The 18,027-nt window shown below is 43.8% G+C and overlaps 1 protein-coding gene across 2 annotated transcripts; it reads left to right on the top strand.

Moving 5' to 3' along the window:
• The first annotated feature begins 563 nt into the window (after window positions 1–563).
• Window positions 564–7,523, top strand: LOC129309954 (protein TIME FOR COFFEE-like). Of its 2 annotated transcripts, none has more exons than XM_054951742.1 (12): window positions 564–906; window positions 1,033–1,449; window positions 1,552–1,727; window positions 1,820–2,111; window positions 2,275–2,677; window positions 2,781–2,841; window positions 2,938–3,033; window positions 3,125–3,389; window positions 3,488–3,554; window positions 3,667–3,724; window positions 3,838–4,203; window positions 4,345–7,523. In XM_054951742.1, the coding sequence occupies exons 1-12, from the start codon at window positions 813–815 to the stop codon at window positions 6,712–6,714; spliced, it is 4,665 nt and encodes a 1,554-aa protein (XP_054807717.1). In that variant the 5' UTR covers window positions 564–812; the 3' UTR covers window positions 6,715–7,523. The 2 variants fall into 2 exon arrangements, with proteins under 2 accessions (XP_054807717.1, XP_054807716.1); XM_054951741.1 differs by having other exon boundaries at window positions 565–906; window positions 2,272–2,677.
• Window positions 7,524–18,027: the final 10,504 nt, after the last annotated feature.

Genomic DNA, 18,027 nt, shown 5'->3' with positions numbered 1-18,027 from the left:
TATATTTTTATTCTTTATTATTAACAAATTTCGTCTAAAGTAAAATATAAAAAGTTTATGATGAAATTGTAATTAAATTAATGTGATCCAAGTAAATCAGGATCTTTTACCGAAATGATGTGCATGGAAACGGAAAGATGAAAAGCGGGAGGGCTGGGGACTTGCGGGAGAGAGTGGAGTTGGCTGTTGTGACGGCTAGGGTTTCTTTGGGTGCACGGTCACGGAGGAAGCCACGTAGGCGAGAAGAGCTGACGTAGCAGGAACACGTGGCAGAGGGAGAGAATGAAAGTACCCCCTAAACGACAAGGCAGGGAGAGAGCTCGCAAGGCGGGACAAAGGATCCCTTGCGGTGGGTCAACCATTTCCACAGCGGGCCCACTCTGACGTGGCCCCCAAAATATTCTATATTTCTTAATCATGGAGTTTGCCTCGTGAACGAGACAGACGGTGGGGATGAGAACACGTAAACAAACCGCGAATCGTGACCGCCCAGCAGGCTCGGGAGGTGCTTTGGGCGGAGACAGAAGATGATGGTGAGGAGATAGGAGCATGATAAAAAGAGAAGAGGAGGAGTGGCGAAAGGAAAGGGGTGAGAACCAGCACTGGAGCAGCAGCGACGCACAACACATACGCTCAAGATAAGCAGCAGCGGCAGCCTCCTCTCCTACACGATTCTTCTTCCCTTTACACAATTCACTTACCAATTTGGTGGCCCTTGATCTTCTTAACCGCTGATTATTGTTCCTCATGAAAGATGAGGTGAATCTTGTGGTTGTGGATGATTCGGTGGTGTCACAGACTCAGAGCGTCGAATGGACAGAAACAGAGAAGGTAGGAGAAATACTATGGCTGCCAATGGTTTGTCCAGAAGGAGACACAGGACTCACACTTTCAGAGACTCACCCGGTGATTCCATCAGATCTAAACTCTCTCCAATTTATATTTGTCTTCTTAATTTAAAACGAAACCCCGTTTCTCGTTCCTTGATTTCTGTCGGCTTCCCTATTAATATATAAATTTTTTCACTTGCAGAGGAAGATGGACCGGTGGAGCTTCCGGAGCCGACCAGGCTCAGAGATCGAGGGACTGGGAAAAAGGATCGAGATCGTGAAAGGGACAGGGACAGAGACAGAGACAGAGAGCGCGAGAGGGATCGATCGAGTCGCACCAAGAGGAGGAGAGGGGATAGGTTGATGCACAGCAACAATAGAGAAGATGGTGGAGAAGATAGCTCGGAGGAGAGTGTTAACGATGACGAAGAAGACGAGGATGATGATGTTGGCGGTGGTTCAGTAAGAATGCTTCCGCTCAACCCATCATCGTTATCTTCCTCGTCCTTGTCGAACCATCGGAAGAGCTTTCCTCCGGCGAAAGATTTTAGAGCGGTGTCGACTTGGAAGGCCGCCGATGAGATGATTGGGGTGTTGGTTCCACGGAGGGCACGGTCAGGTTAGAGTGCTTCGGATGAGGAGTAATCGAATTGACTGTTGAAATTGATGATCAAAATTTGAGACTTTAACACGTTCCTTCCCCGTTTGTTTCTCTTCTCAGCGTCGACGAAGAGATTGCATGAATGTTGGGCTTCCAATGGTGGAATAGCAGGGGAGCAATTTCACCGGCAAGCGTCAACTTCTCCCGTGAGAACAAGCGTAACGACAACGGGGATGGGACCTTCTCCATCTCCGGCATCGCCGTCTTCGTCTAACGCTTCGGTTCGCAAGAAGATAGTGAGTTCTTGCTGTTCTTCGATTTCTCTCGCTGTCTTGTGATTTGCTGGTCCTGGGATTGCCATACTAACGAGTTCTATTTTCTTCTGTAGAAGCCCAGTGGACCCAAGCATCGACCCCCAAAGTCAGCATCCAAACCTTCTTCAGCTCAGGATGAGATCGAGATCGAGATCGCCGAAGTCTTGTACGATATGTTGAGACGGCCTCAAGGGATTTCCAAACAAGAACCGTCGGCGAATGACTTATTGAAGTTCGATTCCCGGGACACTAGCAAATCTTCCGGTGACGGCAAGTCAAGGGTATCTTCACCGATCTCAAACTCTCAATCTGCACCGCCTCTGTCGTCATCAATCTCACAATCGATCACCCCCTTATCTGCTGTTGGTGGGTTCTTCGAGCTTTCAAAGCTCAATTGGTTTCTGATGTTTTCCTACATTTTTTACTGCCATACGGTCGGCAAAAAATGGAGGTGATGGAAGAACATCGCTGTCTATCTGTTTATTGACGGAAGAAACTTACATGTGCTTTTCATTGTACTCTGCAGCAGCACCCAAAAGGAAAAGACCGCGTCCCGCGAAGGATGAGGGTGAAAATCCGACGAATATCGCCGTTCGGAATGGCCCCATTGCATCGACCTCGAAGGCCGAAAGTGATCAGACTTCTAAAGTCGAAACTTGTTCGCCAAATTTCGATAAAACCGTCGGATCTGCGTCCGAAAAAGGCGGTTTTTCATGCAGCTTACCCAGTTCCCAAGTCGTTCCTCCGCCATCGAAGCCTCAACCGGAGTCAATTAAATTGGAAAGCAACATGTCGTTGGATTCTAAGCCGGTAACGGAAGAATCGGAAAGGCCAGATGCGGGATTCAGTAAGGAGGAGCCTCGGTCCCCCAAGAAGGAATCAATTGTGCCGAAATCAGGCGACGACTCCGAGGATTTGAAAGCGTCAAAAGCGTGAGCATCATAAACTCGTCTTTCGCTCCTCTGCTGAGCTTCTGGTGGGTTTGTTCTGAAATGCAAAACTTTGTTTTTCATTTTGATTTTCTTGGTTTTGCAGGAAGCCAATCATTGCCGAGAGTGTGAGCCAGCGGGAAGGGAAGATCCCGATAGATCTGATGGTGTGTTCCTATTTTCCGCGTTGAAGTTTCTAAATTCCAACTTCCTATTTTTTTCTATTTATTTTTTAAATTTTCCTTTTCCCATGGATTGTGTAGGCGCCACCTCCTCCATTGAGATCTTCTCCAGAAAGAGATGTGGAGATTGATTTAGCGGCTGGGGATCCGCAGCCGTTGGCGGTAGAATCTGAAATGGTAAGTGGGTCGAACCTATATCACGTTTTATTCTTACAAAGTCTTTTGTTGCTGAAGGCGAAATGAATTTATTGGCTGTTGGTGCACGCAGGAGGCGAAGCCAATGGTAAAGGAAGATGAGAAATCACAGAAAATGAGCAAGGATGAGGCCGTGGCTGTGGGAACCGATAAGAAGAGAGCTGCGGCGGACGATACCAATTCACTGAAACCAGCCGATATTCAGAAGGAAAGGTGTAGCGACCTGCGGATTGATTTAGAGAAGACTGATAAAGATAGTGCCAGTGGCAATATGGTTGGGAAGAGGCATCAGCAGAACGCCCAGAGGCAGCCGCAGCAGCCGAACTCTGAGAAAGCTGGTATGCCCAGTTTATTATTATTATTATTTTTACTGTGTCTCCCGCTTTCTGTATTTGTTCATCCGGGTCGTTCATGCGTATTTTTTCTTTTCTTACAGTTCAAGCCAGCTCTATGCCTCTGCCGATCTCTTTCCCCAGCTGGTCGGGCGGGCTTCCTCCTATGGGGTACGGCCGGGTTAATGCTTATCTGTTTCTGTTATTAACGCTTGTTAGCGGTGTTAGTGTTCTGTTGCTCTCTTTCTTTTCTACTGGGGTTTGACTATATTCTCCTTAGCAGATATATGACGCCTCTACAAGGAGTTGTATCCACCGCCGTATCTTCCCCAGCCATACCAGTATGTGCGCTTTCCTTTCATCTTTGGTGAATCAAGTTCTTTTTCTTTTTCTGTTTTTTTAATTGTCAAAAACATGCTCACTGAAGTCTATACAATATTTTTGATATGTTCAGCCGCCTCATCTACTTTTCAATCAGCCTCGGCCCAAGAGATGTGCCACCCATTGTTACATTGCTCACACTATATCGTATCACCAACGCATTGCAAGGATGAGTCCACTCTGGGCTGCAGCAGCAGGTTCTTCATCATTATATGGTGCTAAGGCCTGCAATCTCAGCATGGTACCTTCTACCGAATTGCAAGGTAATATTGTCAGCCGGACTGCAAACTCTGCTCAAGACAAAGGGCACAGTCCTGCCATATTTCCAGGTCATCTTGGGAAGGAAAAAGGCTCTCAAGATGCCAACATCGAGAATGCACAGAGGAAGCAAATATTGCTCCAGCAAGCAATGCCCCCAGGAGCACCTAGTAATATATTGGTACGATTTGTTTGCTTTTCCGGTGGTAGTTGCCTAAGATATTTCCAATTTTAATTGATCATTTGCTATTATTTCTCCGCGCGCTCTTTTTTTAGTAATGAATTATAATTGGGCCAATTGTTGCTTTTTCGTAATTTCCAGCAATGTCCTTTCATCTTCCCGCTGAACCAGCAGCAGGCGGCAGCTGCTGCGGCGGCGGCGTCTGTTAGACCTGGATCTGTGAAGTCTCTGCCTGCTACAGGCACCGGGGTATCATCATCTAGTACATCTAGTGCAGTCTCGGCAAATGCTTCCGCTACGGTGCCTGCTGCTGCGCCAACAATGAGCTTCAGCTACCCTAATATGCCTGGCAATGAAACTCAGTACTTGGCAATTGTGCAGAATAATGCATACCCATTTCCAATACCAGCACATGTTGGTGGTCCACCTGCTTATCGAGGAACCCATGCCCAAGCCATGCCATTCTTCAATGGTTCTTTCTATTCTTCTCAAATGCTCCACCCTTCACAGCTTCAGCAGCATCAACTTCCAGCCCAATCCCAGCAAAATCAACACGGTCTTCAAAACACAAATATGTCTGGTGGATCATCATCTTCCCAAAAGCATTTGCAGAGGCAGCAACAAAAGCCTAATGCTAGTGGCACCAGTGGCGGTGGAAGCTTGCAAGGTTTCCCTGCCTCATCCAAAACCCAGCCATCACAGTCACTGCAGTTGCAGCAGCAGCAGCAACAGAGGCAGCATCTACCCAATCATCATGCTTCTCATCCTTCACGCCAAGTTGAGTCTGAGTTGGGTGGTGAAGATAGCCCATCTACTGCAGATAGTAGGCTCTCTCGTGCTCCCATGAATATATATGGCCACAACTTTGCAATGCCAATGCAGCCGCCAAATTTTGCTGTGATGACACCTGCGTCAATTGGTGGTGCAGGCGCTGCTACTGGTGCTAATGGCAGTCACAGTGAAAAGAAGCAACAGCAGCATACTAGTACAAAGGCTGGAGTGGAAGCTTCTCAGGCATTTGCAATATCATTTGCGCCCGTTAATGGTGCTGCTACTGCCACTGGCCTTGACCTCTCACCTATCGCCCAGAACCATCCAATTATGCAGACTCAAAACTTTCAAATGATGGCAGCTCAAGCTGCTCAGCATAAGAAAAATTATCGGGTCTCTGAAGAGGGGAAAACTGGAGGTGATTCTTGTAATCCAGATGAAGATAGGAAAGCAATGGCAGGAAAAGCTCCTGCAAACGTGGGACAATCCATTGTTTTCTCTGGGTCGGAGGTGTCAGATCCCTCAATATCTGCAATTGCAGGTAACACTGTCATTGATAGCTCAGCCCGAACTCTCAACCCTGGTTCTGCTGCGTCCCGTGCTTTGGCTTCTGGCATGCCTACTACATTCAACAGCAGTACTGTCAGTTCTCAGCAGCAGATGCAGCGAAACCAGCAGCAGCAGCAACCAATTCAGATTCCAAAGCATCAATTGACAACAGCTGCTTCACGAAATAAGACACCGTCCACAAGTAATGGGAATGTCTATGCCGATCACCTTTCTTCTGCCTCTTCGGTGGCCACCAAGTTTACCACTGCATATCCTCAAAACCTTGCTCAAAGCAGCACCACTGCTGCTCAGTCACCTCGGTGGAAGAATTCTGTGAGGCCAATTACTTCTCAGTCTCCTCCATCCATGTCACCGACACCATCAGCTAAAACTGTTCCTCAGCAGCAGGCTCGACCTCAGCAAGCTCACGCACAAATATCTTTTGCAACAAATATTAAATCCTCGGCAACCACCCAAGGGCAGTCTTCAGGCTCCACACCTTCTCCATCTCCTCCAATTATGGCTGGCTCACCAACGACTTCCTCAATTTCCAAAAGTGGGGGTAGCCCACGGACAGCATCAACATCAGCTGGCAATAAGGTTGGCCAGGCTTCGTTATCGACTCAGCAACCTAAAAGTTCACAAGCAGTGCCAAGTCGGAAGTCCTCACCTGTTGGTGGGAGCAATGTTCCATCAATCCTCAGTGGGTCTCAGCTGATTCCATCTTCTGGCACTGGGGCGAAACCCCAATTGCTGCAACAGCAGCAGCAGCAAACATCAAAGCAAGCATTGCATCCGGCACAGCTATTCTTCTCAAATGCTTATATGAATCCCCAAGCTTCACAATCAGGTAGTTCCACCTCTACAACTTCAGCTGCAAGTGGCTACTACCTTCAAAGACGTGGCCCTGATTCACATATGCAGCGACAAAGCTCATCAGGCACTTCTTCTAATGGCATGCTATCCTTCTGTCCTTCAGTTACAATCGTTAATGCCAGCTCTACTGATTCTTCTAAGGTCGCTGCAGCTGCAGCCAGTAATTTGAAAGGTGGTGGTTTCATGCATCCGGCACACTTCGCCGCAGCACAACAATCTGGAAACCACCACCAGTTTGTTGCGGGCTTTCCTTATGCTGTACCTGCTGCAGTTCAAGTGAAGCCAGCAGAGCAGAAACAACCTGCAGGTGAGTAGGATGATATCGTTGGTCGTTTACTCCACCACTGTGCATGTGGGTAACGAAGCGGAAAAGCGACCTGAGGAGTGGAAGACGATGTCTTTCTCACGTGTTCACGCCATTTTGCAACATGCGCGCATGCGGAAGAGATGGAAGGTGCAACTTTGAGCAAACCAGGGCCTCGTGATATGTGAATTGAATTAGCGAAGAGACTTCACAATTTTGGACGGAAAGTCTGACGAACTATATGGAATGTGCCTGAAGTGAAGTGTGTGTAGTAATCTTTGTACACTTGTGTTTATAATCTGACGAGGGTGATCTTGAAGTCTAATCAAAATTCTTTTTGTTCTTTGGAGAGGTGGTTGACGTGGGGCGAAATTGCTTTTGAACACGTACTTGTTGGCAGAGCATAGCATGAAAGGATGAAACAAGTTGGTGGAGGAAAGGAAGGCAAGAACCGCCTTTCCTTTGCATTCGTAATGGAAGTCTTCCTGGCATTTTCTTTCTCCTCTTATTTGTTCTCCTTTCATCCTATTATGTTATTAGACTAGAGAGAGGAGCAGGAAGCATCTTTTGACATATCTATATGAAGAGCATGAAATATGTAATCATCATTGTAGGAGAATATAATAGAGTTAGCCACAAAATTTGCTGGCCCTCTTCTGTCCCGTGCAGTACAACTTCGTTTCGCCTTGACTTTAGAAATGGCTGATCGTATGCTGTTAGACATGTAGGGAATATTTTCCTCCTCCACTTTAGTAAGTCTGAAGTTGTAATTAATGTTAAGAGTGTTTGAGATCGAGTAATAATCTGAAGTTTTACATCATGTTGGAAGCCTGTGTAAAGTTGATATATGGACGATGAGTGTTGTATGGGAATTGATGAGCACGATGACAACAAACTGGGGTTGTCAACATAAAGAAATTTAGGTTGTAATTAGTAATCAAAATTGAGTATTCCGTGAGAGTTAAGGACGAGATGGTGATTAAATGAATCAATTTAGAGAAGTTATGACCAAAATTCAGTGAAATACTGATTGCAGTCCATGTTACTCTAGGTTAATTTAAGTGTAATGATGATAAGAGTTTTGACGGTTGGACAAAATTAAAAATTTCCGTATTTTGGTTCAAGCCATGTCAATGACAATGAGTGAAGAATGATGACAAAAGAAGTGAGGTTAAACTTTTATTCTATTCAGCAGGTGATGGCTGCATCTGTTCTAAAATGAGTGCGGGCCCCATTTTAATTAAAAAAGGGTGAGTGTGGGGCCCCTTCAAAGATGCTTAGATGAACTTGGTTTGCGGAAACGTGTGCATCCTTTTATTGCAAGTATCCTACACGTGGCTCCTATCTGTTTCCTTAAATATCATCGCTTTATCTTGAATATCGCCCTAAGCTATTATATCCTCCCAAATTGGATAATTCGGGAACCGTGTCGACCTAAAATACCATATTAAAGGGTCATTATCATACTATTTTTTCGTTATATAGTTTTTGAAGTTTAACATTTTTAGAATATTTTAACAAGCTTCTATCTCAAGAAAGACTACACATTTTTTTATTAATGAAAGCTTATGTAATTTGAGAAGTGTGAACGGTAGAATGGTAATTTAGGAAAAGAAAAGATTCGCTTTATTTGCGTGCGTGTGTCCCGTAGCATATGCCTGAACAGTGAACAGAGATGAACGAAAGAAGACAACATTGGCGCGTCCTTCTTCTTTGTGCTCTAACCCAGGAAGGCCCCATGGGCATCGGTCCTCAGTGACTTTTACCGAATGCCCCAACCAAGGGTTGGCTCATGGCTGGCACGCAAAATAAATAGACAATCAAAACAATGCTCTACTTTTTATATAAAAATAATTATCACACCAGGGTAAATATAATTTTTAATTTTTATATTTTACTCACAATTTGCTTTAATTCTTATATTGTTTTTTTGGTATTTTAGACATTTAAAATAATAAAAAATAAAAGTATAAAAACTTTAAATATTTAAAAAGGACACAGATCAAAAACAAAATGTAAGTATAGTATGAGAATAAAAAATTATATTTATCTATTATAATATTATTTTTAAGGGTCATACATTTTGTCTAAGGGATTTTTGTTGAATAATAAAAGTCTCTTAAATAACCAGACGGCGCTCATCAACTTTTGACTTTTCCCACCATGTTGGCCCACCACAGCCGCGCTCAGCACCGTCAATTCTTTCATGTTCTCAAATCAACCATATTAAATTAAATTAATAAATAAATAAAAATTCAATTTTTGGTGAATCGAATTGACTAGCAGAACAAATCAAAGCAAATGTCATTCAATGGAGCGGCGCTAACAAAAGCGCAATGAAATGAAAATGAAGTACAACCCTTGCCATCCCAAAAATAATGATAGGTAAAAAGGACAGCCTTTGAAGGTATGCTATATATTCATCAAAATCAATACCCAAGTAATATATATATATATATATATATATATATTTTGAGGAAGAATACCGGAGTGTACAAACCAAGGCAAGAACAGTAATATTATGATCCCCCAGGATGAGAAGTTGTTTCGAGGGGTGATGTTGACGGTATCGGACCAACACAAGCAGAGTGGGGAATTGAGAAGACAAGGGGATGGGGATTGACATTTGAAAATGGGATCATTATGAGGGCAACAACGTGTAGCTCCTCCATCATTTATAGTGCCCCATGAATCGGGTCGGTATTAACAAGCCTCTCACCAATAGAGCGTGAGATGTTGGTTGTGATCAGCGCACGATAAATAATTGCCACCCAATCTTCGCCTCAACATCTACCTTTCCTTCCTTCCTTCTTTCTTGCCCGTCCCTATCTGTGTGGTGCGCATGTAGTGGAGGCTACAGTAATGGGACCAACCATTGATTCCCACCGAAGAGAGGACATGACACGGCCATCTGTTTATTAATGAACTGAAAATGAGCTCCGGTTGACGATTCCTTCAATTCACCTTCTAACGAGTGATTGGTTTGGCAACTGATGACTGGAAAGTCAAATAGAATTTGCAGAAACGCGTCCTCCTCAGATGGAAAAGGGCAGGCCAATTTGATGGATCTGATTGGCTGGCATGGAATATGCAGATGAGCGAGAAGTGGTGAGGCGCGTCCATTGCAGAAATCGTGAGACTTCGAAATGAGAATGAAGCCAGAAAGCCCAGAACTGAGAGAGAGAGAGAGAGAGAGAGAGAGAGAGAGAGAGATGATAAGACAGAGGTGTGAGAAACCGATCCAACAGCGAAGAGCCTGGGAAGAGATGAGTGGGTGTTTCATTCTTTGGTTCGAGTTTGACACATATATGGAAGTAATTAAACAGAGCGCTCTGTTTATAAAGAACGTGGCGCAGAGAGAGAGAGAGAGAGAGGTGTGTGGGGACCACCAAAGGGGTTGGAGATGACAGACAACAACCTCACAAAAGGGGGGGGGGTGCGTGTCTGTGTGTGTGAGTGTCTAAAATTCCACGCTACCTCCTCACATGGATCCTATCAAAACTCGTCTTCCAAAAACATCGTTATCGCCCTCTTACAAGACTCCCCAAGACTAATTCTTTCTTTCTTTCTTTCTTTCTTTATGAATCGGGAAAACTACGGGAGCTGGGGAGATGGTGGGGCCTACCAGTTCCCGTCGTTTAAACTTCTGAAATTTAAAATTGTCCTAGTCGCCAAGATTAACAACATACTATTCCCTCCCCTCCCTTACGGGGACACTCTGGTCATTATGCTGTTTCTTTCATTAGAATTTTCAAATCCATCTTTTTGTCCCAACTCAACGCGCCTTACCCTTATCCTATAGGCCTACACCACTCTTTTCTTAATTAGGGATTCTACTATTATAACAATAATTTGAAACGCCGGTGTGTCCGTGGCAGCTTGTGATTGGCAACAACATTGAAATTGTGAACCTGTGAATCCGAAGAAATAATTAGGATATACCCTCAAAAAGGGTCGCCCGGTTTCCTCCCCCCCCCCCCCAAAAAAAAAAAACTCCATTCATTTCAAATTCAATCCCACTCCTTTCATTGTCGCTCTCCCTCACGCAACTTCTTCAAACACATTCCACCAATTACTTCACCCTCATTCTCAATTCATCTTGTTTCCGTAACTTTAAGTGTACATTCTATTTATATTTGATATGTGTTTTTACTAAATCTCACAAGCAGTTGGATCTTTTAAATATAATTTTATCAGATATAAATTAAAAATTAAACACACACTGAACAAAATCCATTTAAGAGATTCAACTACTTGTTATGTTTAATAAAAGCACATTACAAATGTATTTGGAATGTACTTCTAAAAATTACTCAAACAAATCCTTAATTTCACCTCATTATGTTGGAAATTGGAAAATAAAATACAACCGCGTCAGTAACAACCCACCATCATAATTTCAGAATTACCCCCCTTTTTTTTGTCCTGATGTCACGGGGCTAGTCTTTCGACCCGTACGGCACTTAGACAACCTTCACTGGAAGTTGCTAAGTAAGCCTAACTCGTATGAAAGGAGGATGCTTGGCTAAGAAGAGGAAAGGGAAAGCTTGAAGGCAAAGGAGAGTAGAGAGAGTTTGGAGAATGTGAGAGTTCTATAGCTTTGAGAACTCAAGGATGATTTACAAATGAGGAGGGGTGAGATATTTATAGGCCTCCCCTTGGATCTAGAATGTTCCCACCTCCTTAATGGACGGTGGAGATTAAATCTATCCTACGTTACAATTGATTCTCTAGAATTCTCTTAACAAATATCTAGATATTTTAATAGAAAAATCTAGAGACAATATTAAAATATTGAGGCTAGAGTTGTGTAGGCTTCTCTAGAATGTTCTTGCACTCTCTAGCACTCTTAAGGTTAGCTGGGAGTCTTCTGGAGGGTTCTGGAGCATTCCGGACCTCTTTAACCTTGTGAAAAATGACCAAACGTGACATTCTTCCCCACTTGATTTCGTGACGCCCTCGTCGCGCCTTCCTCCTTGTAGCGTTGGATTTGGTCAGTGAATTGCCACAGGAGGTCTTCACGTTCCCAACTAGCTTCAAAGTCTGGTTGACCCTTCCACTTGATTAAGTACTCGGTGTAGTTGGGAACTCCTCTCTTCCTGATCACCCTGTCGGCGAGGATCTCTTCTATCTCCTTGTTGTACTCGGTGATGACCGCTGTCGGTGCTCTCTTAGAGATACCTCGAGATGGATCTTCTTCATCTCTATAGTATTTCTTCAAGAGACTAACATGGACGACAGGATGAATCTTAAGCTTGGGAGGGAGTTGTACCTGGTACGCAACCTTTCCCACACGTTTGATGATAGGGAAAGGGCCTTCATATCTCCTGACCAAGCCTTTGTGGACTTTGCGTAGTGACTTGAATTGATTCGGCAATAACTTAACCATGACCAAGTCACCTACTTGAAACTCAATGGGGTGCCGCTTCTTGTCTGCCCACTTCTTCATTTTTCGGGAAGCTTTATCCAGGCATGCACGAGTAATGTCGGCTTCTTCTTGCCATTCCTTGGTAAACTTATAGGCAGCTAGATTGTCTCCCTTGTATGGTGTGGCAAGTGTGTTGGGGGTTAGAGGTTGTTGTCCGGTAACTATCTCAAAAGGGCTCTTGCCTGTCGACTCGCTTCGCTACAAGTTGTAAGAGAATTGGGCCACATCAAGCAACTTAGCCCAATCTCGTTGATTTGCGCTCACATAGTATCGAAGGTAGAGCTCTAATAAAGCGTTGATTCGCTCTGTTTGTCCATCGCTCTAAGGATGAAAGCTTGTTGAGAAGTTCAAGTCTGTCCCCAAGAGCTTGAAAAGTTCTCTCCAGAATTTCCCGATGAATCGGGGATCTCGATGACTGACGATGTTGCGAGGGATCCTCCATAGCTTCACGACATGCTTGAAAAATAAGCGTGCCGCTTCATCAACCTTGCAATCTGCTGGGGCTGGTATAAAGGTGGCATATTTGCTGAATCTATCAACCACCACCATGATACTCCCACATCCTTCAGACTTAGGGAGAGCAACTATGAAGTCCATGGAGACACTCTCCCATGGTCTCTCAGCCACCGGCAAAGGGTCGAGTAGACCGGCAGGATGTTGTTGTTCAACCTTATCTTGCTGGCACACTAAGCAAGTTCTCACATATGCTTCGATATCGTCTTGCATATGTGGCCAATAGAAATGATTTTGTACGAGAGCAAGTGTTCTGGTCATACCTGGATGTCCGGCCCACATGGAATCATGGCACTCTTTTAAGACATCCCTTCGAAGGTTGCTCCATTTCGGCACATAGACTCGTTCCCAATGGTGTAGAGTATTCCATCATTCACCCAAAATCTTCGAGTCTTGCCTTCGGTAGCAAGCTTTATTAAGTCGCTTGCAGATGAGTCCTGAGACATACCTTCCTTGATTCGTTCAAGGAAGTCATTTTGGGGCATGCTTGCTGAGAGAGTGGCTAACTCGGCTTTCCTGCTTAAGGCATCCGCCACCACATTTGCTTTGCCTGGCTTGTACTCCAATCGATAATCAAACTCAGCAAGAAAATCTTGCCAGCGAGCTTGTTTCGGGCTGAGCTTCTTTTGTGTTTGGAAGTAGCTCGTAGCAACATTATCTGTCATAATAGTAAACTTACTCCTAAGTAAGTAATGACGCCAGGTCCGTAGACAATGGATAATGGCAAACATCTCTTTTTCTTGCACCGTGTAGCGCCTCTCTATGTCATTGAGCTTGCGGCTCTCGTATGCAATAGGATGTCTTTTTTGCATTAACACGCCCCCTATTGCAAAGTCTGAGGCATCAGTGTGTACCTCAAACGGCTTGGAGTAGTCGGGCAAGGACATAACAGGCTCTTGCGCGACCATCTGCTTGAGCTTTTCAAAAGCATCTTGGCAATCTTGTGACCATTGCCAAGACTTATTCTTCTTGAGCAAATCTGTTAATGAGCAGTGATAGTTGAATATCCCTTGATGAACCGCCGATAGTAGTTCACCAGACCAAGGAATGATCTTAACTCTGGGACCTTGGTAGGAGGCTGCCATTCTTGGATGGCTCGAACCTTAGTTGGGTCCATTATGAGCTTTCCATCCTTGATCTTGTGCCCCAAGAAGTCCACCTCTTGTTTGGCAAAAGAACATTTTTCCAGCTTAATGTAAAGTTCATGATCAGAGAGTACCTGGAAGACTTTCTTCAAGTGTTGAGCATACTCTTCAAGAGTGTTGCTATATACTACGATGTCATCCAAGTATACCACCACGAACTGGTCTAAGTAAGGGTGGAACAACTTGTTCATGAGCGTGCAGAACGTTGCCGGGGCATTTGTCAGTCCAAAGGGCATGACAAGAAACTCGAATGCTCCATATCTCGTCACGCAGGTTGTCTTCGACTCATCACCTGCGGCGATGCGTACTTGATAGTACCCGGATCGAAGATCAAGCTTAGAGAAGCACCTGGCTTTTCCAAGCTGATCGAACAAGTCGGCGATCAAAGGTATCGGGTACTTATTCTTGATAGTAATCTTGTTCAAGGCCCTGTAGTCGATGCACATTAGCAACGATCCATCCTTCTTCTTCTGAAAGAGGACTGGAGCACCATATGGGGCCTTAGATGGTTGAATATATCCTGAATCAAGGAGATCTTGCAGTTGTCTCCTTAACTCTTCAAGTTCTAGAGGTGACATGCGGTAAGGTGCCAAGGCAGGTGGTTTGGCACCAGGCTCCAACTCGATCTGATGGTCTACCTCTCTTCTGGGAGGTAGTTTCTTGGGCAACTTATCGGGCATGACGTGCTTGTACTCCTGTAGTACCTCTTGGATGCAAGGTGGCAAGGTTTCCCGTGGCTTGGCTTCGGGAATAGGGAAGGCATGTGCTTTGCAAAAGAAAGCAAGTCCCAATACAACTTTGAAATCATCCATAGGGACAACAGTAAAGTCTAATGTACCCTGCCAGTCCCCGATCTTCACCTTCACATCCTTGGCAATCCCAAGGACTTGTTTGGCTGGGGAGTTCACCGCCTTGATAGTGCCTTCTCTTTTGTTGAGTTGGATACCCAATCTCTTAGCTTCTTCAGCCTCCATGAAGTTGTGGGATGCTCCTGTGTCGAGCATGGCAGAGGCGGACTTGCCCTGAATGGCAAGATCAGCATAAAGTAGACCTTTCTCTTCCTTCTTAGATGGAGAAAAGAGTCCAGTCAAGGAATTCAAATGTTGGAGGGAACCAAGGTCGATCTGTTGCTCCTTGTCCCGGTTATTCTTCATCTCAGCAACCAAGGCATTCATAGCCTTGCGGTTGGGGCAGTCACGAGTCCAGTGTGGACCATTGCACATGAAGCATGGCTTCGGTGGCTTTGAGGCATCACGCCTGATTGAGGGTGGTTTATCCTGTCTAGAACTCCCACCAAAGAATCTACCACCATCCTTACGATCAAAATTCTTCTTTTGTCCTCCTTTGTCTCCTCCACTGCTACCAGGATTAGGCTTTTTGGACTTGGTGGAGTAGTCGATTATAGACTCAGCAGCAGCAATTGCCTCATCTAGAGTTTGCACTTTGCGTCTATCCAGTTCTACTCTCGCCCAGTCTTTAAGTCCGTCCATGAAGTAGAAAAGAGCCTCCTTGTCGGACAGGTCCTCAATCTCGAGCATGATAGTAGTGAACTCTTTGATGTAGTCGGGAATACTACTAGTTTGTCTCAATCTACGAAGCTTACCTCGAGCCTCTGTCTCAGCATTGTGGGGAACAAAGTGCTTGCGGAGTTCTGACTTGAACAACTCCCATGTGTTGAGAGTGCAAAGGCCCTTTTCTCGTTCGGCATGCTTTCTGCGCCACCATAGTTGGGCTGCATCCCGGAAAAAGTTGAAGCATTATTGATTCTGATCGAGTCGTTAGAGACTCCCATGGCCTCGAAGTACTGTTCTAGGCCAAAGAGAAAGTTCTCCACAATTGTAGCACTACAAGGCCGGCTTGGGCACTTTCAGACCCTGAGAAGTGGCATTTAAAGTACTACCACTAATAGGGCTACTCACATAGTGATGAGATTCCCATTCATGACGAATCTCATCCATTTGAGTGCGTAGACCTCGCACCTCATCTCTTACATATTTGCGGAGATCGGCGAGATCACGTCTGAGGGAACGAATGTCTTCCCCTAAATCATCGTTAAGGTCTGCAATCATCAACTTGGCAGCCCGCGTTATCTCAGCATTCTCTTGGATGATATTGTTGAGTTGATCGTTGAGTCCCCCTATAGTAGTTCTCACTTCCTCCATGTTAGATTCCAAGCTAACAACACGAGGTTCAAGGGACTCAACTGGAGGTGCCCTACTCCGGCCTCGCTCTCGCTTGGACCTGGGGTGAGCTTGCTCCTGTTGTGCATGAGCTTGCTCCTGTGCTTCCGTGCCAACGACGTTTCCTTCCTCAGTTGCCATTGTACAATACCTTCCTTCAAGCACAACGGTAGAACCGAGCTCTGATACCAACTGTCACAGGGCTAGTCTTTCGACCCGTGCGGCACTTAGACAACCTTCACTGGAAGTTGCTAAGTAAGCCTAACTCGTATAAAAGGAGGATGCTTGGCTAAGAAGAGGAAAGGGAAAGCTTGAAGGCAAAGGAGAGTAGAGAGAGTTTGGAGAATGTGAGAGTTCTATAGTTTTGAGAACTTAAGGATGATTTACAAATGAGGAGGGGTGATGTATTTATAGGCCTCCCCTTGGATCTAGAATGTTCCCACCTCCTTAATGGACGGTGGAGATTAAATCTATCCTACGGTTACAATTGATTCTCTAGAATTCTCTTAACAAATATCTAGATATTTTAATAGAAGAATCTAGAGACAATATTAAAATATTGAGACTAGAGTTGTGTAGGCTTCTCTAGAATGTTCTTGCACTCTCTAGCACTCTTAAGATTAGCTGGGAGCCTTTTGGAGGGTTTTGGAGTATTCCGGACCTCTTTAACCTTGTGAAAAATGACCAAACGTGACATTGAGCTCTCTTCTTCATATATTAAAATTTGGAAACTCTATTGATTTTAACTTTTTATGATTTTATATTTTTCATTGTTAGATTTTCCAATAAAATTATATAATTTCGATAGCAAAATATTACATGAATGGTTTCTCGAAAATCTTTTTTCTTGAAAATGACAAAAAAAATTATAAAAAACATAATATTACTATTTGATCATTCTCACTTGGTATTATTTCTTCGATGCGGGAATAAGTGCGTACAAATTTAAAAATCCTATTTGGCCCACGGTCAGGATTTTATTATCAGGGATGTGGTTCCCACATTATAAGCATATTATTATATCAGACGGGCAACTATTAAAAAAATAAAAAAACTAAGGTAGGGCGGGGCGATTCATGAGCCCTGGATCTTGCAGCATTTAAATGTTCCACAGTAAACTTACTGCTTCTGCCTGATGTCATATCAGTCAGCAATGCAGGTAGGAACTGAACAGTGGACTGAGCACTGTCCCTCTTATTATATTCCTTACAATTACTCCGCATCTCTTCTTTATTATATTAGTCAAAAGTGTAGCAGTTATGATTAGTTAATGGAGGACCCCAATGCTTTTTTATTGTTAGATCCTGGTCTAGAGAAAATAAATAAAATCATCGTGCTGTAATTTTTAGCAAATGTGCAGGGTTTCAAAATCTTTCCAAATACATGGGCTGTGCCAATTGCTCTTTCTTTTCCCTCCTTACGGGACGCACCCTCATCCAGGCATTACACATACCCACGCAGGGCCAGATTCCTAAAATACTAATTAAGGAAGGATTTGAAGCCATGATGGTACAGCCGCACAGAGCCATTTTGGCATATGTAGTAACCCGACTTGTTGCTAGAATCTCTTTCTGCTATTGGCTTCTGGTTCATTGTTTTTCAATGAAACCTTGAAATAAAACTCATCTTGTTTAGGCTTGCTTCTAATTACTTAACCGCCAATAATTATGCATTGCTGTATTTACTTTCTCCAATCCTATTCACAAAGCAGAAAGAGAAAAATTCTTTTAGCCTCATTTATGGCTCACATAATTAAATTTTCATTATACTTTTTTTTTAATCATCTGTTGAATATTAGGGAAGAGAAATATCATTTTGTTAAAAGTATGTATATTTAATAAGAGTAAAATTAAAAATTTATTTAATTTTTAAACAGAATTAATGAGTTCTAAAATTTTCTTTTAACATTGATAAAATATGTTAAAAGTAATTTACTAATAAGATTGGAGGAATATATTTAATTATCAAAACGAACATCACTTGATTAATCTAATGTGTAATATTAACTTATAGCACATAATGCAGCCTCTGTGATTTCTCTCTGACATAATTTCCCAT

The sequence above is a fragment of the Prosopis cineraria genome, unplaced genomic scaffold (genome assembly GCF_029017545.1).
Source record: "Prosopis cineraria cultivar Desert tree isolate PC_DT_omini unplaced genomic scaffold, ASM2901754v1 PC4, whole genome shotgun sequence".
Lineage (NCBI taxonomy): Eukaryota > Viridiplantae > Streptophyta > Magnoliopsida > Fabales > Fabaceae > Prosopis > Prosopis cineraria.
The sequence above is the reverse complement of the archived record's forward strand: the minus strand, read 5'-3'. Positions and strand labels throughout refer to the sequence as shown.

Bases quoted from the DNA above. Each gene is read 5' to 3' on its own strand.
- LOC129309954 (XM_054951741.1), top strand. From the start codon at position 813: ATGGACAGAAACAGAGAAGGTAGGAGAAATACTATGGCTGCCAATGGT. The intron at 2,678-2,780 runs GTGAGCATCATA...TTGGTTTTGCAG, and splicing joins GATTTGAAAGCGTCAAAAGC to GAAGCCAATCATTGCCGAGA. The intron at 3,390-3,487 runs GTATGCCCAGTT...CTTTTCTTACAG, and splicing joins GCCGAACTCTGAGAAAGCTG to TTCAAGCCAGCTCTATGCCT.